Genomic DNA, 24,262 nt, shown 5'->3' with positions numbered 1-24,262 from the left:
GGGGGGGGAGTTCTGATAGGTATTAAGATACATCACTGTATACTTTAGTGATATGTGTATTCCTGTGACTGAACCAGTTTGTGACTCCATGTCACTGGGCAAAAGTGACATATTCAAGTATATTCATCTTGTCCTAATAGTTGTCCTGTTCATGCACATATACACAGACAGTTGCTTCTAAAAGCTATGAAAGTCTGAGCCTGCTGCAGGCATATCCAGCCCAAGTCAGAGCTCACACCCTCTTCTTGAAGTAGTACATTCAGGAAAGAACAGAGGGAACCTGGCCTTCAACATTTTGCACTGCAACTGAAAGAACATTATAAAGCAGCTTTATGCCAGTATTTGTTCCAGCTTGCTGTTAACCCTCTTTGTACTACATGAGAGCCACAAAACACCAGGAACAGGTAAATCTAGCCCTTGCTTTATAAAAGGTAGAGTAAGATGTAAAATTGATTTATAATAAAAGGATTTTTTTCATCAGACCTGTGATGATGAATCAGACAAAGTGATGATGAATTTTCCTTGTACTGTCCTGCTTCTTTAAAATGAGCATGGAGGAAAAAAAAAAAAAAAAAAGTTCTGTTAGAAAAGGTAGCTCTCCAGTGGACAAAATTTTGGTCTGCTGGATAAGTTATTTAATAACTAGCTTAAATACCGAACTGTACCCAGTGTGCCCTGGCAACACTGATGCTTTTCTTCAGGCTAGCTATACAGTCAGCAAATTTTAGACTTTTGGCTATGCACAACAAAGAAGGACCCGAGTGTAGTTGTCAGGCTTGCTTGTGTTCTCCCTGATGTAATCAAATCCCTTGCTGTTTTCAGGATTGCAAAAGACACTGGCATATCCCTTACTGCAGGCTTTCAGCTTTGTTCATCTCTTGGGTTGTGACTGCATTCACCTATGGTTTGTCCCCATGATAAAAGGCTTTCATGGAAGTTTCTACCCACCCTTGCAGGACAGGGTATTTCAGGACTGTTTAAACAAGAATCCTTCCTTCTTCATGCCAGATCATGCCCTTTTAAGTAAAACACATGGAGAAACACCCCTCTGACTCTTATACTATTCTGTGAAAAATTAGATCCTTGTATGCTTAATGTTGTGTTAATTGCTCTTGTTTATAGTAAAATCAAATATCTGATTAACTGTAGCCAAAGTGTAGAGTTTTATTGGCAGTTGTATATACAGTGGTATTGTTCTTCAGTTTAGAAAGCTTGCTGTTGGTTTATCCAAACATAACAAACTTGGTGGGGAAGATTCACAGATGTTTAACAGTAGTTTGAATGAATTTAGAAAAATCTTCTTCAGAGTCAAGGATTAGCCTGAACATTCTGAAAAGTGTGAAATTTTTGCAGACGCTGAATTATGTGATGCGTTTTTTGACTTCCCATTTCATATGCTAACGTGTATTTTCTTGTTACTGTTTGAAGGTCAAATGGCTGGTGATCACACACGTCTGGAATTCCACAACATAGAAACAGGAATAATAACTGAACGGCGCTACCTGTCTTCTGTGCCTTCTAATTTCATTGGGCATCTGCAGAGCCTTACATTTAATGGCATGGCATACATTGACTTATGTAAAAATGGAGACATCGATTATTGTGAGCTAAATGCAAGATTTGGGTTCAGAAACATCATAGCAGACCCTGTAACCTTTAAAACAAAAGCAAGTTATGTTGCATTGGCCACGCTACAAGCATATACCTCTATGCACCTTTTTTTCCAGTTCAAAACAACCTCTCTGGATGGATTGATACTTTATAACAGCGGTGATGGAAATGATTTCATTGTGGTTGAATTAGTAAAAGGGTATGTATGGATAACCTTAATGACAAAAATAGTCTGGACAAAATACACAGTCAGGAGAAAGACAAGGGAAAATTTAGGATACAAATCTTTTTTTGACTGGGTATATCTGATGGATGAGTGTTTCCTCATGTTAAACTTCATATGAGTTTTTCTTTCAGATAAAGATAGATGCCTGAAAAAATATGAAATTAAATAATATGCATAACTTCTATAATGTTTACCCCAAAGAAGCATTAGATGATAGTCTTCCCCTTGTTCTCTATGTATGTATGTTTGTACATGTTGGTAAAAGGAATTCTCATCATTTTCCAGAAACTTGGGAGTTCATCTCAATTCCTGTAAATGAACAGTGATTTCTCTGAATTAAGGTTGCTTGCCCAGATGACATTGTGTTATCTTCCTGTTTTACCAGTACTATTGAGAAGTACAAGGAAATAGAAAATATAAGATTGATTAATTAATTAGTGCCCCCTTGATACGTAAAGAAAAGGAAACCCATTTTTTTTTTCTCTTTTCCTAGCTATTTACACTATGTGTTTGACTTGGGAAATGGTGCAAATCTCATCAAAGGAAGTTCTAATAAACCTCTGAATGACAACCAGTGGCATAATGTGATGATATCACGGGATACCAACAATCTCCACACTGTAAAAATTGACACGAAAATCACAACACAGAGCACAGCAGGAGCCAGAAATTTAGATCTGAAAAGTAAGTACAGTAATTCCAGTATAAACTACAGTAAGTATCATTACAGAATGATAAGCTGAACAAGTCATGCATGTATTGCAATACCAGATGAAATATGAAATTTGAAAATAATTTGTATTTTCACACAAGATGAGATTTTGTTAGCCTGACAATGCCAATTCAGTAGTAGTTCTGCACAGTTAGGTACAACTTTAAATGTAGAAAATTGTAAAAACACAGAGTGGACAAATAACATACCAAAAGATGATGGAGGGAATAAAGAGGGAATAAAAACCTTACAAAGAAGGCTAGACTTTATGTGAACATAAGTTATGTAAGTCGCATGCAGAAACCACAGCCCAAGCTGTATAATATAACTAAAAAGGCTTTGGAGAATTGATGATATCTGTGTAAGAGGTTTGGGGAATATTTTGTCCTGGTTCCCACTGTTAATTATTCCACACAAAACTTACCTTTTATTAGGAAAATAAATATGATGCAGTATTTTTATATAATAAAATATGTGATATATAAAACAATCTTATGTGGCAGTCCTCTAATGAAACTGTCAGTTATAAATACAAGTTGCTCTGTGTCTTAATCTATATACTATATACATATACTCACTTAAACATCTATCGTAATTTCAGTTGCAGAGTGTGATAAAGTGTTTTGTAGATCTAAAGCGACATTTTATAGGTCCAGATAGATTCTAAAGATCTATTTTGATAAACCAAACTCATATACAAGCAATAGTAGTTAATTGTCAGGATGGGCTTCTGAAGAGCTGATTTCCGTCAGAGTAAATATAATTTTGAAATGATGTGTAAATATACTTTTTAAACACTGCCTATTTAATCAAACATAAGAAAATACATTCTGGTCACATGAAAAAAAAATCATATATTTTAACATGCTTTATAAAAGTTCTTGTTAGGAAAACCTAAATTTTCTAACAGTCAAAGAAAATTTAATATTTCAAAAGCTGGGATGTTCAAAGTAGACATTAATATTCCATCAAGAGCTTGTTTCTTGCTGAATTTTCTTTTATCTACCTCTGAGTCACAGATAATGAACTAACCTTAGTAATTATTCTGGATTTTTTGATATTTTACATGTTTGCTTCACTTGAAAGTGCTATTAAGATTGTTAGGAAAAGTGTATCTTGATATGTCATAGTCTTCAGTAAGAGCCTTTTTATCAGAAATGCTTGGTTTATAAATTAAAGCTTTTTGGATGGCTCATGCTCCATTCTCAAAATTGTACTTGAAAATTGTGCCATGTCCTTTCTCATTTTTGCCTTCCTGTAAACACAGTCATATTTCTTGAAGCAGTGTGATACTTCAGAGAATTTTTTGATATTTTAGAGAAAGTGTTTGCCTTATTTTTTCCCCATTTTTTGCAACATTAAGTACGGTTTCTGTTTATACAAATGCACTGTCTTTTTTTCAGTATATTAATTAGACATGAGTGGAAAAAATAATCCCAATTAGAACTGATAAGTATGTTACCACAGCCATTTTATTCTACATCCTTTCCAAACTGAATGTTGTGTGGTGTGTTGCTCTGCTTTGCTTAAAAGTTACATACAATGTGCTTAATGAAGTTATGTACAATGTGCTTAATAAAGACACTAGAGGGCACTGTTATATCACTAAATGTGCTGCTTTGTGCCTTGCCGTCACAGAGCCAGCTCACCAGCTAGGATAACCTACAAAATCTAACATTCCTTTGTTTTCTTCACTTTGAAAGTTCTACTTTTGCTTTACCCTTTTGAAGTAAAGCTGTATTCATAGCTGGTGCATTTTCTAACCTTGAATTCCAGTTGAAAAACAAAACAAAACAAAACAAAAAAATGAAGAGCATGAAAAAACACATTGAGAATTGAAGTGAGGAAGGTGAATTGTATTAGATACTGATTTTCTGTAATTCACCACCCAGGAAATATGGCTAGTAAAAGAATAACAAACCTGACATTTTCAAACAGAGATATATAGTAAGCGTCTTCCTCAAACTAGGCTAGCATACATAGGTCCTCAACCTCTGTCTTTTTATAGTGGTATGTTTCATTTTACTTTTTAAATGTATTCTATATTTTGCGCAGTCAGCTTCTTTAAATATGTCACAGCATTTATCATGAGAACTTTGGTTGTTTTTCTGGAGGGAGTTCAAACATGCATTTTAGCCAGCAGGCTAGAAAGGAGAAAAAATTACCTTTCATTATTGTTTCTTCTTCTTTTGTATTCAGTTGAAATGCTTTCCTGTAGCTTTTTCTTTTTTTTTCTTTTTTTTTTTTTTCTATTTTATGTCATTTTTTTCTTATCTCTGTTGTGCTGTAAACACTTACCCCATACACTTAACTATACCAACAAGGGTTGGTATAGTTAATCCATTGTTAATCCATTGTCCTGTATTATTTGAGCAGCAGCAACAAAAAAAAAATAATGAAACTATACTTCCTGCTAGTGATATCAATCATTCTCTTTAACTAGAGCTAGTATTAGGTGAAATACAAAAAATATAAATGTGTACAGACAATACAGAATATCTGCAGCCTTCCTCAGTAATTGGAAAGTTACCAGATTTCAAATGCTGAAATCCAAGATAAACCTGGAAAGAATAATCACATATATGCCTTTATATATATATATATATATATATACACAGTGAATTCAATGCAAAGACAGATTGTGTTGTAGAGCTTGCACAGGATGCCAGTTGTCTGGGAAAGCAGACAGTTGTCTTAAAAGCATGTGAGAAAATTTCCACTAGACATTTCTTTCTGGGTGAGCAATTTGGCTATCTAACATACAGTCAGTTATTACAGAGATGTGTTTCCTTCAGAATAGCTGACACAATTTCAGTGGACTGTTCTTGAGGACTTGTGGAAACACATGCACTACATTCTCCAGCTTAATTATTGCAGTTATTTGATAGATAAATGATAAATTAGAGACAAATAACTGAGTGAAAATAGTTCTGTGTTTGGATTCCAAGAACCGTGTTGTTTTTCTGAGCAGAGAAAATTAGCAAAATGTACTCAGGTGCAGTTCCAGCAGATAACCCATGAAGACAAATGAGATTTAACAGGAAAGGCAATGCAGTTCAAGCTTGCCAACATGCACGTACACAGCAAATTTGCTTTTATGTATTTCATCAGCAGTTTACCTGTTGTGCTTTCAGTATAGCTTAACCAGTTAGTTTGGCTATAATTCAAGATCTTCACAGAATAAAACTGTTGGGTGAAGGAAATTCTCCTCTCTGTACTTTGATGTTGTGCTGTTACAGTCTAATTAGCTTGAAAGGGGAAAAAAAAAAAAAAAAAAAAAAAAAAAAAAGCAAGTGAAGGTGGAATTTGACTCATGTTCTTGTTCCTCACTATTGCCAAATAAAAGTCATCTCCTTCATTCAGGCTATGTAGGTATTACAAAATCTGTACTGTCTCTTCTGCCTCTACACTTTCTTGCTGTGGTGTGGGAGATTGAAGTTTTGGCTTTTTTTTTTTTTTTTTGATAAATACTTGAAGACACACAAGCTGCTTTCAAAGAGAAGGAGGAACATCCTCAAGCATTACTTTGTATACCCTTACCTACTAGGGTTTAATCTTCATTTTGCTTCTCTCCTATGCATACAGGCACGATTTTGAGATAGTAACTTTTCACACACTTCATTTAAATTGCAAACACAGAAACAAACAAAGCTAACAAGCAAACAAATGAACAAACAAAACTACAGAAATTCACCCAGAATGACTATCCCAGAGAAAATTCAGATATTTTAACATTTCATTTGTTTATAAATTTGGATGAAAAGGTAAAACATTCCACACTTTTCTAGGAAATTTGTAGTTTCAGTACATCTGTATCGCATCCTATTCCAAACATTTTTGCTATGCTGTGTCATTCAGGATGAACTGCAGTCATCTGGAGTCAGATTTGGGGCTATCTGTATTTTCTTTTAAAATAAAAATTACCATCACAGAAAATTCCTTCCCAACTCTACAGTTTTGTTTTGATTTTTACTGCCTGAACAGCATTTTATATATTTTTAAGGCCTGCTTTTCTGAACTGGCATCCATACTTCCAACTTTTCACACTTTGTTATTCTCTTTCACATGGTTTTCCCAAATGTCATTTTTTTCTAGCATCCATTTTAAACAATATGTTATTCCTGTGCTTCTATATCACTGTATCCCCCCCCAAAAATGCTAGTCATATTACTGCCTAAGTCAAAATCAACTTCTTTATATGTAAAAATCCCTATATTTAAAAATCCTGTCTAGATCTATTGTTGTCTGTTTTACTTCTGTAGCCCTTCACTGGCCTCCAGTTTCCCCTATGCCTTTGTGAGATATGGCTGGTATTGCTATACAAACTTGCCTTTTCGTTTGACCTTCTGTCCCGTAATATAAAAACAGCCTGTTCTGAAGCCTCTCAAAGGAACGTAATCACATTAATTTCTGGTATAAACACAGTAGTTTCATAAACACACTGAATTATATTTCCACATGTGTAAAGACTCAGCAGTCAATTCATCCTTAAAAACTTTTTATGTAATTTTCTAAATTATCAATAGATCTATTAAGCTAGCTTATGCATTGATGATTGATAATAGTGATTTAATTCATTTGATGTTTCATTTGCCTGTCAAAGTAAGTTATTCAAGCCATGCAAAACTGAGCTAAATTAGTCTTGATCATAAAGCAGGATTCTTGTTCCAGTGATGGAATTTGAAATAATTTCAATTTTAGGTAATATTTGTCCCTATTGTTTTATATTAAGTCCATTCGTACTGTTGCTGCATTTTATGTTCCTTTGTGTATTACAAGGCGTCTCTCAATGGCAATGGTTCTTCATATTTTTATTAACTAAGAAACAAAGCTTTATTAAAAAAAGAAAAAAAGAAAAAAAGAAAAATATTTTATATATAAGCCCAAATTTGTTTAAATGAAGAAATGAACTAATACTAATGCTTAAGTTTCTCAAATAAGCATGCATGAGTTAATTGTAATGACCTTGCCAGTGGGCTGTGATCTCCTCATGTAGAAAAACATTCTGTATCAAATACAAAATACCAAATAATGTCACCAGTAAATAGATCTTCCTAATGTGACTTGTTGGAGTGGACAACAGTGAATATAGTTGCCGTCTTCCTGATAGTTTGAGAAAGCAGCCTCTGTACAGAGGGAAAAATATGTAACTTAAAACTGAGAGCTGTTCTTTTAGACTTCCTGTGTTGCAAATATATACAGACAGATTAACAATAGGTAATTGGACAACTTGCAAATGAAAATTCCTTTGTCTGCCTTTCTTTGGAACTTGTCATATATTGCTTCAAAACAGCTATGCCCTCTACCAGGCTTTGTAAATAATTTTGACAATTCTAAACTTGCAGAAATTGTATCCAAATTTCCAAGAAATTGGAATAAATTAAAAACCTAATGCAGTACTTCTGGATTAAATAAATAATTTAAATAATAATAATAATAATAAAAATACTCTGGTGTTTATGATGAGTTCTGTGAGGTCAAAAACATTGCAGTAGTCTCTCAGGTCACCCCATGGTGAGAGAAACATTTTGCTTTCTGCCACTTCTTCCTGTTTCTTAGAAACATATATAGAGAGATTTGCCTATGTTCCTACAGCTGTTCAGCATGAACATAATTACCATAGGTGGTAGTGGAGTTTCTTTCAAGCCCTTCTGGAATATGAAGTAAAAGTTACACTAAGGCTAATATAGGAAACATACATAAAACATGCTAAAAAATCTAGATATTTATCTTAAGTACATCCCACTGACAAAAGTGGGAAGACACCTTTGTTATCTGCAAGTTGTAATCAGATCATGTTCTCAACTCAGATAAGATGATAATTTTGTCTGTCCCCCAGCTGCATTCACAGGTACTATACTGGATCTCTCTGGGGCACATTTGTTGAATCCTAGCATCCTCCATTCCCAAAACTTGTGTTCAGAATATGCTACCATAGGAATGATAGAGTCCCCATAAATTTTGGAATTCTGACCATTGTTGGGGAAAAAAAAATAATAATAAAAAAAATTGCCTCATGCAATATCCTCAGAGACTGGAGGTAATTGTCTGGATCAAGAGAATGGTAATATAATATAAAATATGTACCTCTGCAGGCCTACCTTCAAAATGAGACCATATTTAACCTCTGTTGGCTTCCTTGTAGCTTTATGTGGAGAATCTTGCCTGAAGTAATAGCTAAGGGAAGAGTTTTGTAGATGCTGCTGATCCCTGAGGTCCAGGTTACCTGTTGGAAAGAAGAATTCTTCACTATTTTGAAAACAAACTCTGCCTAACAGCATGTGTTGGCTATTGAAATAGAGAGTGAATAAATGATTTCAGAAAGATAACTGTAGGAAGGGAAATCCCAATACACTATGGCATGGAAATCCCCACCTCATTAGATTCTGTCTATTTTTCAGATGCATTTAATATACAAAAATGGTCAGAACAGGAAAGAAATGAAGGACATTTGATGTGCTTGAAAGCCTTACCTTTCTACCGCAACCATCCCCCTCATATATGATGTAATTGATATAGCATCAGTTCTGTGGGAGATGGATTACCACGCACATTTATAGGGCAATTAGATTTAATTATTTACTATTTCACATGCATCACCAACTTTCCTCACAGTCCATTGGACAAGCAGACTGTTTCAGTTTTAAATCTGTTCAATCTTTTCTTCAGTCCCAGTGCCTTCCATCTAATATTTTGAAAAATTAAAAAAAAAAAAAAAAAAAAAAAAAGGAGAAAAGGAGTGGGAGGGTGGAGGTTGGGACAAAGAGAAATAAAGTGACTGGGAATCAGAATTGTTACTGTTGAGAAAATGCAAAATGTTTTTGTGTAACTGTTTTGTGTTTAAGATTACATGTAATTTGAGAAAGGGGGTGATGCCTTCTAGGGAAATGGTGGATTTTTAACATGGAAAAAATTGGGGAAATGTTCAGACATAATCATATAGCTTTTGTGGATCTGCTTTTGTCTATCAAAAATTCATCTGCTAAGGATGTTGTTGTTGCCCTCACCCTCCACCTCCACCCCTTTCTCTGTTGTATAGCTTTACTTGCCTCTTTTTTTTTTTTTTAAATCTGGCATGTTTGCATAAGGATTGAACTAAATTAAATAGAACCAAAAAGCGTAATAGGAGTGAAAACTGAGCACTAGGAGGTGAATTGCAGAAGTGCACATCAGGCAGAGCCTGACATATATAAAATAGTGTGCAACATAGCAACAGCATGAGGCGAACTTTCTAGACAGGTGCATAATCATACCAATTGTGGAAAATCTTAGATGCAGATATATGAACTGCATGATGGGATTAGGAGACTTGGAGAAAGGTAAAGCATCAGGTCTATCTCCAGTGTGGACTGCTATAGAAATTAGTAACTAGAGAAATTTTTCTTGCTGCACCTATCAACTCTGCAAAGTCTTTCTTAATCATCTGTCTTAGTCTTCATTGTCTTTTCTTCCGTGTGGATTGCGGACCAGTACTACAATGGGTAAAAGAATAAATGATAGCAGCCAAGGAAGGAAATATTTTCAAAGTTCAATTCTCTAGACAGATAACTACAGTATGTCCTATATGACAACAGGGATGACTGAAAACATACAAACAAACAAACAAACAAAAAAACATTGTTAGCATTTCAGTGCCTGTGATTTCTTTTCTTTTCTTTTCCTTTTCCTTTTTATTTTTATTTTGTTTTCTTTTTTCTTTTTTCTTTTCTTTTCTTTTCTTTTCTTTTCTTTTCTTTTCTTTTCTTTTCTTTTCTTTTCTTTTCTTTTCTTTTCTTTTCTTTTCCTTTCTTTTCTTTTCTTTTCTTTTTTCTTTTCTTTTCTTCTTTTCATTTTTTTTTTTTTTTAATACCTTTAACAAGGTATTCAGAAAAGATGCTGAAGGCAATGTAGAATTGGGCTGAAAAGATCAGTTTCTGTTTTCCTTCCTGAAGGAGAAACTTCCTAATCCATAAATTATTTTCTTACCTTTGCCTTGCTTGGTTATCAGTACAGGGAATGTGGAAGACAGAAGGAACCACCTGTCACTTCATACAACTACCTCTTGCCCAGAGCATTTGAAAGGACAAGTAACTCAGGAAAACCTGGACTAGTAAACTAGCCACTCTTTCCCTTCTTTGATGAAAGAGAGTCTGGAAGTGTTAGAATTCATGATTCCTTGAGGAAAAATATTTGAAAAGTCCACTTTTCTTCAAAAACAAACAAAAAAACCCACATACAAACAAAACAAACAAACAAACAAAAAGCACATCAAAAGAAAATGAATTCAACCACAAATCAATACTGAATGGACTCGATGAGTGAATAAGTAGACATAAAGCACTAAGTTTACATGTTTATGTCTTCCTTAAATGCCTTGCAGGTAGTAGACAAAATTCAGTAATGCTTGGTTCTAGCACCAGTCTTGTGAATATGCAGCAAGTGCATATTCTCTACTGTAAAGGGAGATTTGAAAAGCCATATGCTGGAGTGTATGTGCTGAAGAAGCTGTGTGGATGTATCATCTAAGTCTTTGTCAACTGTCCCTTCAGTTTATAACTTGGGTTATGATCACAGCAGGCTTTTTTATTTATTCGTAAAAGAACAGTTATAGTTCATCAACTTGTTTAAATTTTTAAAACTTTTTTTTTTTTTAATATATAACAAAAAGTGAACACTTAGTGATCAAAAATGAAAGTGATGAGAGACTTGAATCACCACTCATCTGCTGTTTAGAATATGCATTTATTCTGTGCAAGGCCTGAGGTCCTCATCTTTGTCCTAATTCACACCAAGACTGTTGAACCTGGCTTTCCAGCTCTGGCATTCATAGTGCTCCAAGCCTTTAGACAGTGTTTGATAGTCCATTTCAGTCCTTTTTTGTATGTCAGAGGGGGGAGAAGGCAATTAAAGACAAATAGGATCCTATATGTCATTGACTCTCAAAGGCATCTGGAATCTAGGTACCTATCTGGCATTTGCATTTGAGACAACATCTATTGATTCAAAATTGAGATGTTACCTCTTTATTGTGTTTAAATCAGTGTGTATTCAGATTGTGTGAGAGTGATTTACTTTCACCTTTCAGCTGACTCAAAAATACCATAAGCTAGGTCTTCTTCTATTTACACCCATGTGGTAATTAATTGTGCAACTAAAGAAGGCACTACAAAGCAATTTTAATTATCTTGTAACACCAGATCATCTGCTTTGTGCAGAACTTGAAGAAAGCAAGTACTTTTTTCTTTTGAGATTATGCTTTCCCTTTAGTATTTCTCAGTCTTTACAATCTTCAATCCTCTTTGCCTGCCTCAGGGAAGAAGCTGTTACAAGCTTGATCATTTTGAAATAGCATATTTAGAGAAAAGCTTGCCTGACACTTCAGCCTTACCACAGCCAGATACTCTTTTGTATTTTTGTATGTCATATAAAGGAATGTCAGAGATGCATGTTGTGCTTTCAGAATCCAACATGTTATGCCAGGACTATCACTTTCTAGTACAGTGCAGAAGCACTCTTGTTCCTAGAAATTACAGTGATTTTGTACAATGACAAGAAAAACAAGACAGAAAAACTTTTATAATGAAAGAAAAGAAATGAAGAGAATGGCTGGAAGTACAGTCGAATACAAGTGTACAAGAAGAGAGAGCAAGTCCACTTTTGGAGAGCGTTGGATTTATAAGTGCCATGTGGCTAATTCCCTTTCTACTATTGCTGCAAGGTGATGGTAGTCCTTAAATTAAACAAATTGGTTTTGCCCATCAGGACATTTCCTGTAAGAATTCTTGGGTTGGGACACAACTCGGAAAAGAAGAAAAGTTTATGGAGTGACCTGTCAGCAATCTCAGTACTGCCAGATAATGTTACTTCTGTTACTTATTCAGAAAATAAATATCTAGAACAGCATCTTCCATTTTTATTTTACATTTCTTTATTTTAGCATTAGCAAAGATCTTATTCTGAAGAAATGTAGATACTTGTGATTAAAAAAAAAAAAAGAGTTATTACAGAAGAATACAAAGAAAAGAATACAAAAAGATTTTTTTTTTTTTTTTTTCATAACTGTGAATCCAATAATGACTACATTGACAACCTGGGTTCATTTATTAACTACTAAATTGCTTCTCTGTTAATGTCACATATTCGTTAATGTCACATATTCCTCAATGCAAAAATCATCTCCAAATGAGAAAAGAGAGATGTGTCAATAGGAAATCCCCTGTAGGTATCAATGAGGTTCAGCATTACCTGTAAAAATAGATTAGATAGATAGATAGGTAGATAGATAGATAGATAGATAAATAGATAGATAAAGCCCACTGAACTCTTCTCAGCTTACAATATAACCGACCAGCACTATTATTATCATGGTTTGTATATGCAGTTCTGAGCGTTTTACCTTCCAGGTGATTCCTCTGGCACACAATATACAAACCAGTGAGAAACACCGTAGCATAGGGTTTATTTTTGTCCTTAGAAAAAATGAAGAGAGGAAATGATCTTCCCTTTCTAGATAAAAGGGTAATGACTCCTAGGATAAATAAGAAGAGTTGTGGGAATTAAAGAGTAACTATCTGTTCTCAAATAAAGTTTGAAGATACTCCAGCAAATCTGAAGCTTCTCCAAAGATCAGAAGGAACTTCTGGTGCATTCCACTCCCTCGCCCTTTTCTTCACCATCTTTCTTTATGTCAGTTAACATATTTTATATGAATTGGCTATTTTCCTTTATAAATGAATGAAAGTCAGGAAAGTTATGAAAAAAAAAAAAAGCCTTATTCGGGAATGCAATTAAAAATTGCAGAAGATTTCAGAAGAAAATATGCACAAAAGTTAATACTTAAATTTTAGTTCCAAAAACTATGGTTAACACTGTAGTAATAAATACACAAGTATATTCCTCTCTATATGTGCTGGTCATCTATTGAAAAATAAAAGAAAAGAAATAGAATTGCATTTTCTGTTGTGCTCAACTCTTGCAATACTGTATTGTCTGAAAATAGGTGATATATAGGTCTATAATAGTCACCTATTATCAGTATATTAGCCTTGGAATAGTATTGGTTTTAGGCTGCAGATAGCTTTAGTAGTGTGAAGTAATAATCTCATACTATTGGTTTAATGAACTGTGGTATCTTGCTTTATATATTAATTTACATTCATGAAGGTGCATAGATACACAAGAGATTAATCCTGAATCCTGAATTAATCACTCAAAGTGTGACATCTCCAGAAGTAAAGCTGCACTACAGAAGAAGTGAATAAGAGCGGAAAACCTGAAAATTTGTATCATACTGTGTTGATTCCTCTGAACTCTTACAGTGAAAGCAGGGATGAGCTTTATCTTTCTATTATCTTATTCTTCTGTTAATGCATGTTTAATAGACAAACATTTTCACTTATAATATTTTTTTGGCATTCTATCTCGCCTGAATTTTTGATGTGTTGAGTTTTGTAGGAAGTGAATTCTTCAATGTGAAGAACACAAATTCTTAGTGTTAAATTATTTACTGAAATAAAAGTAGCTATGCAAAATATTTATTTTGTGATGGCTGATAGGAAAAATTGCCAAGATATATATATATATATATATTAAAACAACTGTTGAGTTATATTTCCAGAGCATACCCCTTAATAAAGTTTTAAGAAAGTATTTTTTATACTTTCAGTAGCAAACTCTAACCACACTTAATATTAAATCTAGGCAAGCTGCAGCCTGTAGCCGTAAGAGATACTTGTATATACTGTTAGGGGTTGAAATCCAATAGTCACTGTGGCTGTTTCCTATATGCTACATATAGGAAGTACATCAGCTAATGTGAAAGCAGAATTCAAGTTATTTTTGAACATCAACAAAGTTAAAGTATTACCCAGAAAATGTCTGGTTTTGTGGAAACTTTATCTTTAATGCTATGTAATGATCAGTTCTAAGTATCAGGAGTCTTAAGGAACTGTAAGAAGTCTGAAGTTGTGGCAGTCTGGTGAGGTTCCCATTGACTGGAAGAGGGGAAACATAACCCTCATTTTTCAAAAGCGAAAAAGGGAAGACCTGGGGAACTACAGACCAGTCGGTCTCACATCTGTGCCTGGCAAGATAACAGAGCAGATACTCACGGAAACTGTGCCAAGGCACACAGAAAACAGGAAGGTTCTATGAAGTTTAAAAAGGACAAGTGCAAGGTTCCTGTACCTGGATCAGGGCAATCCCAAATACAAATACAGAGTGTGTGGAGAATGGATTGAGAGCAGCCCTAAAGAGGAGGACCTGGGGATGTTAGTTGATGAGAAGCCAACATGAGCCTGCAAAGTGTGTTGCGGCCCCAAAAGCCAATCATGTTCTAGGCTGCAATAAAAAAAAAGCATGAACAGCAGGTCGAGGGAGGTGATTCTTCCCCTTTGCTCTCATGAGACACCACCTAGAGTGCTGTTCAACTCTGGGGCTCCCAGCACAAGAAGGACATAGATAACACATCTCTGTGTTATCCACATCTATGTGGACTTGTTCTAACACACAACAAGTCCAGAGGAGGGCCACAAGGATGATCAGAGGCCTCAAGAACCTTTGAAGACAGGATGAGAAAGTGGGGGTTGTTGTGTCTGGAGAAGAGGCCTTATACCCTTATATTGACCTCCCAGTATCTAAAGAGGTCCTACAAGAAAGATGGAGAGGGACCCTTTATCAAAGCATGTATTATTAGGACATGGGACAATGGCTTTAAACCAAAAGAAGGTAAATGTAGAATAGATAAAAGGAAGAAATTCTTTATTAGGAGGGTGGTGAGGCACTGGTACAGGTTGCCCAGAGAATTCTTGGATATCCCATCCCTGGAAGTGTTCAAGGCTGGGTTGGATGGGGCTTTGAGCAACCTGGTCTACTGGAAGGTGTCCCCACCCATGGCAGGGGGATTGGAACTAAATGATCATAACACTCCCTTCCAATCCAAACCATTCTATGACTGTCATTCTATGGTTCTATAATAATGTGTCATGCTGTGCATATGATACCTAGTTGATAATATTCCACTGTTATATTTTCAAGAATGAATATTCTGAGTTTATCTTCATGTGCTGCCACAGTGGCAGAACTTTTTTATTCTCATCAAAAGTGACAATTGCTATATTACTGTATATATCAATCTCAATATGCTGGAGGGAAGTATTTTAGGAATGAGCAGGGGATCAATTTGAAAATCTGCAGTTTTAAAGGTTTAATTGATCAAAGAATAAAAATGTTTGGACAGTATACGTGTTGAGAGCTTTAGAAAAAGATTGCACATACTTCAAGTAGAAAAAATCTGCCCCTTTCAGCATAGGTATGAATTTCTTTATATTGTTATCTGGAATTTCCTTCTTTTTAGTCTATTGCAATCAGTTGAGATGAATTATCTCTATATTCAGAGTTCAAAATGACTGAAAAAAACAGAACTTCAGGAAACCTGTGAGGGATTACTTTCTAAATGCTTCACCTGAGGAAAAGATTTTTTTTAAAAAAAAAAAACAAAACAAAACAAAACAAAACTTTGTGATGGGGCAAGAAATTTTACCTTGTTTCCAGTACAGATGGTTGAAAAATACTGTTTTTTTTTTTTTTTTTTTTTTTTTTTTTACTGTGAATGAATTACGTCCCATTTGTGGGAACATATGGATCAACATATATTAGTCTTTTATGCCTAATACCATGTTTCTGAGATTTATGCTATACCTTAAAGCTCTAGAGGAAGGCAATATCTTATTTTTCATATAATCTATGTGAAAGGGGAAAGCTTGAGGTTTCTTAGTATATTATGCCATAACAATTGCTGAGATTTTTTGTTGGATATGTTATGAGATTAATAATATGCATATTCCTAAGCTTTTTGGCTCCACTAATTCAAATACAGTTGAGTTGTAGGGCTGGTATGCAGTGACTAAATTTTTTTCACAGTCTGATAGCATTTGTTTGATTCAGGCCTGTTCCTTGCATGCAACATGTAAGCCATTACAAACTTCCCTGAAGAGCACTCCCTTGCCAACAAAGGAGTATGCTGGGAGAACCAGGAAAAGGTGTGACTGCAGTTTATACTGATAAGAGGGAGATTAAAATTAGCTACATGGGGTAATGATGATAGCTAGGACATACTACATCCTTTTGCTATAACATCTGCCTACCAATCTCAGTAAATGTATTGGAAAAGAACAATATTGAAAATGAATAATTTTACATTTGAGGTGACTCAGTACCTTTGGTACATCCTGTATCCTAGGCTCCAAAATCATGCAGACTGGGGGGCTTGCTGGAAAGCACAATGTGGACAATAATGTGTATTCAGATAGTCTGTTGAAAATTTATGCAAATCCTGATTGGTGACAATTTAATACATAGATAGAGGAAGAGTTTTGTCCCTAGTTGATGCTTGAGAGTTGGATGCTCCTATAAGAACCTTCCTTCAACTGGTTCAACGCTTCTCAGAAGCTCATATTGTCCTTTTCCTGTCTATCTAACGAGGCTTGCCTATAGGCATGCTCAGAGCACTCCCACCAATCTTGAAGAGAGCTGCTTTTTCTGATTTAGGAGATAAGAGAATGGGACAGTAAATTCATGCAAGATGTTGGAAACCATAGTTATGTTGGCCTGAAAAGTAGAGGATCAGTGTTCTGCCCACCAGAGATGCAAAATATGTTGAAGAAAGGCACAGAATAAATTGTTTCAAAACAAAAAAAATGTCCCCTCCTCTGTTTAAAAGTTATAGTTATGTCCATTCAAAGTAAGTGTCAGAACTATGAATTACTCAAAGGAAGGAAAGCACCAGCTTGCAGCCCTAAGTTGCCTGAGGTTCAACGAAGAGTGGTTTATATGTTAGCCATCAGAAGTATTTTTGGCAATAAAATCCTCAGTGTGCAGACTGCCATTTTAAAGGCATCTAAGCACCCCTGATCCCATATGACTAATACAGGGTACTAATTTAGGAGGGGAGGATCAGTCATTTTGCTGCTTAAGAATGGTATTCCTAAGTTTCTCCTCAGATGTGTCTCTAAATCTGCTTTTGTTGGCCTGTGTTTAAATGAAGAGTTATGGATATAGGTGCCTTAGGTCAATCTCAGTGTTCCACTTATTGCCTTAAGAACACTTAGAGTGTTCTGGATCCATAATCAGGATGATCTGGGGTCAGTTTGCCTGAATATGCATGCAACATGTGTCAGTGCTAAACACATTTCTAGGAGATTCTGTGACTAAATCCTCAGCTGTGAAACAGATCAGTGTTTCCTGCATATGACAGTTGGCACATAGAAAACATGTCTTACAACATGTCTTACTTACAAGTCATACAAATATGAAGTATACAGGTAGCTTTCACAGTATCCAGAAAACTGCTGAATTAAATTATCTTGAAGAAAGGAGGGAACAAGTACTACAACTTCTGAAAGTTTATAGAGATCTCAGAAAAAAAGTTGAAGAGTGTTTTTTGAAGATTGTGCAGGTCAAAGATTCTACAGCTTGTTTTTTTTCTTTTTTCTTTTTTCTTTTTTTTTTTTTTCCTAAAACTAATTCTTATTTCTGCTTAACAGGTGACTTATATATTGGAGGAGTGGCCAAAGAAATGTATAAGTCCTTGCCAAAGCTGGTGCATGCAAAAGAGGGATTTCAAGGGTGTCTTGCATCAGTTGACTTGAATGGACGGCTGCCTGATCTAATCTCAGATGCTCTCTTCTGCAACGGGCAAATAGAAAGAGGGTGTGAAGGTACTGAATATGCTGCTATCTTTTTATATCATTGTGCAAGTATTGTGCTAACCCTCCTGAGTTTTGTTGATATGTACACTATGCACATGGAAAGTCTTATATCTTACTTGCTTGTAATTTACCCTGTTTTACCCTTTCTTATATAAAGATTGTGTTTCTGTTAGTATTACGGAGACAAATCTATACCTGTCCCACAGCACAGACTGATCCTAGAGCAGGAATAACCTCTTAAATGTTAAATGTAGGTTCCATCCCTTTCCAGTGGCTAGATATTTTTCATGTATTTTATTTACTTACAATGTATTTTAATCAATTATAGAAATAATAACATTTAGCTTTAATGGAGTTCTTTATAAAGACACTTGTAAAGCAGACCTTTTGTGTTTATTAATTCAAGGCTAATATATGATACTCTTGAAGATCAATCTACCTTCTCTATGTATGCTTAACCTTGAGATCTGCATTGTCATGAATCTTCCTATCCGAAGTCAGTAACAGTCAGATATGTTTTATCTCACATTTTGACACAACTGAACTATTGTGGAATCTAAGTCAGGACAAAATTAGAAGAGGTGTATTTGTAAATTAGGGGTATCAATCTATCAATCAACTTTTCATCTTGTCTTTTAATCCCACATTATTTTACTTTGCTTTATGAAATAATTTAAATCAATTCTCTGTCTCCACATATGTATTTTGTTCACATAATTCTGAATTTTGTGGGTCTGTTCATTTTTACATGTTTTCCCCTCTCTTGGGTGCCACTCTTCTCTGGACAGAAAATGTATAAATTACGTAGTGGAATTTCAGTTTAGAATCTTGATGGTTTTTTTATGTCAAGTTGATTAAGTTTGTAAGCAGACATTTTAGACTATCCAAACAGAGCTGGGGGAGATTTCCTCAAGCTTTACCAGACAAAACTTTCTGGCAGATAAATTTTATCTTTTCTTCTACTGTCCCTACAGTTATTTTGTAAAGATGGAACTTGTTCATTCTTTATTTATTACCTTCATTACCAGTATAAATTCTATTGATAGAACATAGATATATGCAAATTTCATAAGTTATTTTTCTGTATCTTTAGTGTCTGTATTTTTATCAGGAATTGAAAAATATGTATAAATTAGTTTGCACTGATTTTGGAAAATTAGATTCTATTTTCTGAATGATGTAAGTTCCATGCCCATACCATCCCTTTAAAGAGTCAAAGTACACTTTAATTCCATTATGCATTTCATAGCTTCTTTTGAAATAATGTGATTTTCTAAATGAATTTTATGTAGCTCAAAGAAATATTGCCACAGGCCTAGAATGCAAGCTCACCTTTTAAACCAGTGGCACAACTCAGCTATCAGTGAATTTAATAAAGCTACCAAGCGTTTAATAAAGTCAGTACAAATATTGTTCTCTTTGGTGGAGAGTCAGCTTTTTTCGACACCAAAATTATCTGATACAAGCAGAATGGTTAAACGAGATGTGCCAACTGCCTCTCAGAGATCTGCCCTGTCAAAAGTTTTTGTTTTGCCCACAGAAAGAAATCTTCAATAGCATTGAGTGAATCAATGCTTCAATCTTCAATCCCTTTCAATCTTTCTGTTTAAATCTTGCAAGCTGCAACTTGCAACCCTTCCACCTTACTCATTTACTTCATGTCTTCCCCTGTCTGACCCATGTGTTGGTCTCTTGTCTGAAGACCGTGGATCAGATATATAAAAAATATTCTGACACCTAAAATACTATTAAAGTCACTTGCAAATTTAGCTGTCTCCTAGGAATCTGTTATGTGCCTCAAGAGTTCTGCTGCTGTGTACATACAAGACTATCTCCATCCTTAGAACTGAGCACTTTTGCATCTCACGCAACAACGGGATGTGTAGTCTGTAAGTCCTGAATTGTTGAGTCCAAAGATCTCAGCACACATACTAGCAGAAGTAAATTCAAAACAAAAAACATTAGTTGCCTTCACTCTCAATCCAAGAGACAGCTGACTGTACTGGTGGGTATAATGTCATAGAATCATAAAATCGTAGAATGGCTTGGATTAAAAATCATCTAACTCCAACCCCCATGCCATAGACAGGGCGCACTTTGTTAATACTTCAGACTGAGAAGTGAGACGTTTAAATTTGATGTTCTTCAGACGTGTAACAGATTGAATTCCACACCTCTCCATTTGGGAGGAAAAAAAAAAAAAAAAAAAAAAAAAGGTGCTAAAAGGTCTTTATCTCTCTTCTGTCAAGCTTGATGCCATGATGTACTACTAATTAATTTTAGGGCATTGTTCCTAAAAGACATATTTGTCAATAACTTTACTAACATAAATGCATGGTAAAAATTCTTTCTTTGGGATACTTTTTGCAGGCCCACACACAGGGTTGCGGTGGCAAGTTGTAAGGCTTACATTTCAAAATTTCAGCCACAGACAGACATATATCTGTTCTCTGTCACTGAGCGTTGAATGTAATTTAAATGTGGCTGGATTCACCTTGTTGACACATTTTCAATGGCTAGAATAGATAGAAACCAACAACTAGAAATATAAATATGCTAACTAGCTCTTTGAATTGTTAACAGTAAACCCCAGAGCCAGGCTTTGTCAGCCTTGTTTTCCTGTAATCAGCTCCACTGTTCTTTACACTTTAAGTAAAGCAGAATTATAGAAAATACTGAATTATAAAAGAACGGTTTTAATATATTGGGAAAATAATGCCCAGATTGCATGTGTGTGCACATATATTATGTCTTAAATGAAATGTTAAAGGTTTCAGGGTAGTTCTTAACATATATGAAGATTCTTGCTAGTGGAAAAGAAATAGAAAAGGATTATACACGCTACCTAAAATAATATTTTTAGTGTAATATGTATAGCTTGTAAGCCCTCACATTAGACAAATGTAAATGAGAAACCAAATTCAGTCAATTAAAAAGTCTGCGGTGAAGACTGAATAAATTAGAATGTTTAAATAGAATATGAATCAAAAGGTGAGTGCTTGAGGAGAGTGTATTAAAATATTTACTAAATAGTTTAGTTCTGTAATACGTATATGAATATATAAACCTGTTATGATAAATATTATAGTACCATAAACATTAAAATGTCCTTTTCCATTCTTTTTTTTAAGGCTTCCTATAATTAAAAACAAACAAACAAAAAAAAACAGTCACGATGGCAATTTTTGAATAAAGACCACTACAAGTAAACCAAAAATGCTAAGAAAACCATTTTTAAAAAGGAGGATACCCCACTTTTTACCAAGATCCTATCTGTATTTTTTCCATATATATGTATTTTAACATGCACTTTTAATGTGTCTACAGGGTCCTGCAGATTTATACTTTTAAGTCCTTGTGACTTTTGCTCTACTTTTGCAATGATGAGGAAACTTAACATTGCATAACTAAAGTGTAAATAAATGCATGAATATATAACATTTAAACACCTACAGATATTTTCACTTCATCTTTGTAAAGTTTCTGAGTAGCAGAATCTGGTGAGAAAAAAATGCAAGTGTCTTGTCAGCTATGGGATTCTGTCATTCTAATCCCCAGCTCAGGAAAGGGTGATGTAATGCCCAAATGTTTAAACTTCTGGGCTCAAAACTCCTAAGAAAGGGAAGTCACCATCTTACAACTGCATACTGCAGTCACTGTGTTATGGATATTGTTATTTGAATAGGAGAAAAATAAAACAAAGTTAATAGTTTTGCCTGAAAAGCAATGCAGCATATGCTGTCCTCTGTTCTTAATCACAGTGGTGACTGTTCAAGTCCTGGTTCACTGGTGTGCTCAAGCAGGGCCTCATTTAAAGCAAGTGGCCATTGAACTGACTTAAGCCACATAGATTTGGATTTTTCTAAAATAATGCCAAATCAAATGAAAACCCCACACTGAGATATTTGAAGAATCTGTAATATGAAAGAAGGGTTAAGTGGATATCTCTCTCCAGAATGATTTAGGAGATTTATATGATCTTTGGGACAGTTTTGCCTTATCATCTGTAACTGGAAGTAGGAGTTTCAAATGGATATAGATGTATCTTCCCCAAAACAATGTAGGAGTATTTTATAATCGCAGAACCAAATTTTTCATTGTAATGTCAACAGTCAGTGTGAAATGTGTGTGTGAGCATACAGAAATCAGTATTTTGTGATCTATATTTCAGTTTTCATTCACCATTCATGAAGAAAGGGCTAGACACGGAAAGACCAGAGAGGATGACAGTGCTAATTATTGTTGAATTCAGTGTATCTGAAAATGACAAATGGCTAGTCAGGATTCAGCCATGCATTTATTCTGCTAATGCATTCATATCTATCCAAGGAGGGAAAAAAAAAAGAAAAAAAAAAAAAAAAAGCTTTTAATTTTCCTTCATTACATGTCATCAGCTCAATTAACCATTATATTTGTAGTAAAATACTGGCAAATTACTGCTTTCTTATTTTGGCTTGCCTGAAGATTTATGGCTATTAGCATTAATTTGTTTGCATTATATGGCATTTCTTTCTCTCTTTAACAGCAGCATGCACTTTATTCTGAATGTTTTTTCTGTGTTTGCTGCCATTTCAATATTGCTTACTAACATTTAATATATTTTGCTTTTTTATTTTGCTGACAAAGTTGCATTGATGAAAGCTGATTTGCAAGGTAGATAGCCCTGTGTGTATTCAACAAGACTGAAACCCCCAATGCACAGTTGGATTACTGCAATAAGTGCTCTGTACATTTCAGAACTAAAGTGTGTTATTTTATTTCAGATTTTGTCTTTCACACCTCTAAAACAATGTGCTACATGAACCTTCATTTTCCAGCATAGTTTGCATAAAGGCTTTCAGTCTTGAATATGTTTTGTATAGTGACTGCTTTAGTGCTTTGATCATACTTTTAAAAATTTATTTATATTTCAGTAGTCTAGTTATGATTCTCTAGAAATAGAGTAGTTTGTTTTTCATGTGTATATCACATTTCGGCATGCCAGTTCATTAGTAATCTGATTTTCTTCATTTCCCTTTATAAAAGGAATCTGCATGGGATCCCTGAAGCATGTGAATCAGTACTTGCCAACATTCATGCCAAAGAATGCCAAACTTCTCTTTATTTCAGACCTAAATAATTTAAAACAATATCTGGGATTGAAAGCACTGTATAACATAGCTTCATTTTATTAATTTCTTATTTTGTTTTGGTTTGGGTTTACCTTATGTTTGAATCTTTTATTTCATCTCCCAGAACTTTGCTTTCTCTGGCATCTGACTTTGCTAGTTGAAATGTATTTACAGGAAAAATAATACTGAAGATTTAGAAAACATTTAGCCAGTTAATGATCTGATATGAGAATGACAAATAACTCGCAATAAAGCTAACATCCCCACTGTACCTGGAATATAGATGCTTCAGTTCTTGCATTTTTATGTGTTTATGACATATAAGTCATAGAACTAAAGCAAAAATGTCCTTTTAATATTATGTGCTGCTACAAAAAAAAAAAAAAAAAAAAAGGCACAAAACAGCAAGTTTATGTGTGTTTTCCCTTGGTAACTCTTTGCTCATTTGATTTGAGATGTTGGCAACTAGTTAATGTGATCCAGTGAGAAATGCATTTATTTATTTGGAAGGCAAAGTGCAAGTCCTTTTTGTATGTTCTCATCAGGCCCAAGCACGACATGCCAAGAGGATTCATGTGCAAACCAGGGAGTGTGCTTGCAGCAGTGGGATGGATTCAGCTGTGATTGTAGCATGACCTCCTTTAGCGGACCATTATGCAATGACCGTAAGTACACTAAAATGTGCTGATCTGAAAGCTCTAGAGCTCTAAGGCAATATTTGAAGCAAGCATCTATAGCTTTATATTACTCTAATATACGATATTTAAATGGACTGGCAAACCTTGTGAAAATCGGTAAGGCTTGTGTGAAGAACATAGCTAAAATATACAGTTTAAATTTTGGGCAATGTGCTGTATGGAACATTGACAGAATTTGGTTTTATTATACTTGATTGTATGTCTAATATACTGATGGC

The 24,262-nt window shown here is 34.7% G+C and overlaps 1 protein-coding gene and 1 long non-coding RNA gene across 32 annotated transcripts in view; one reads left to right on the top strand and one right to left on the bottom strand.

Annotated features, from left to right (window-relative positions):
- Positions 1 to 14,646, bottom strand: part of LOC118163522 — an 18,802-nt gene extending 4,156 nt beyond the window's left edge. The window contains exons 1-2 of the long non-coding RNA XR_004749093.1: positions 14,635 to 14,646; positions 11,629 to 11,634 (exon numbers count right to left, since the gene is read on the bottom strand). This is a non-coding gene — a long non-coding RNA (uncharacterized LOC118163522). The remainder of the gene's footprint in view (positions 1 to 11,628; positions 11,635 to 14,634) is intronic.
- NRXN1 (neurexin 1) overlaps positions 1 to 24,262 on the top strand; it is a 712,085-nt gene that overhangs the window by 325,146 nt on the left and 362,677 nt on the right. For 19 of the 31 annotated variants that reach the window (XM_035320198.1, XM_035320199.1, XM_035320214.1 and 16 more), the window contains 4 exons: positions 1,429 to 1,810; positions 2,331 to 2,521; positions 18,071 to 18,244; positions 23,892 to 24,011. In XM_035320198.1, the coding sequence (XP_035176089.1) occupies positions 1,429 to 1,810; positions 2,331 to 2,521; positions 18,071 to 18,244; positions 23,892 to 24,011 (867 nt within the window). Of the gene's footprint in view, positions 1 to 1,428; positions 1,811 to 2,330; positions 2,522 to 18,070; positions 18,245 to 22,861; positions 22,889 to 23,891; positions 24,012 to 24,262 lie in introns of all 31 variants that reach the window. The other 12 variants (XM_035320187.1, XM_035320183.1, XM_035320178.1 and 9 more) reach the window with 1 other exon arrangement.

Source organism: Oxyura jamaicensis, chromosome 3 (genome assembly GCF_011077185.1).
Source record: "Oxyura jamaicensis isolate SHBP4307 breed ruddy duck chromosome 3, BPBGC_Ojam_1.0, whole genome shotgun sequence".
Lineage (NCBI taxonomy): Eukaryota > Metazoa > Chordata > Aves > Anseriformes > Anatidae > Oxyura > Oxyura jamaicensis.
This window is presented reverse-complemented; position numbering and strand designations above follow the sequence as displayed.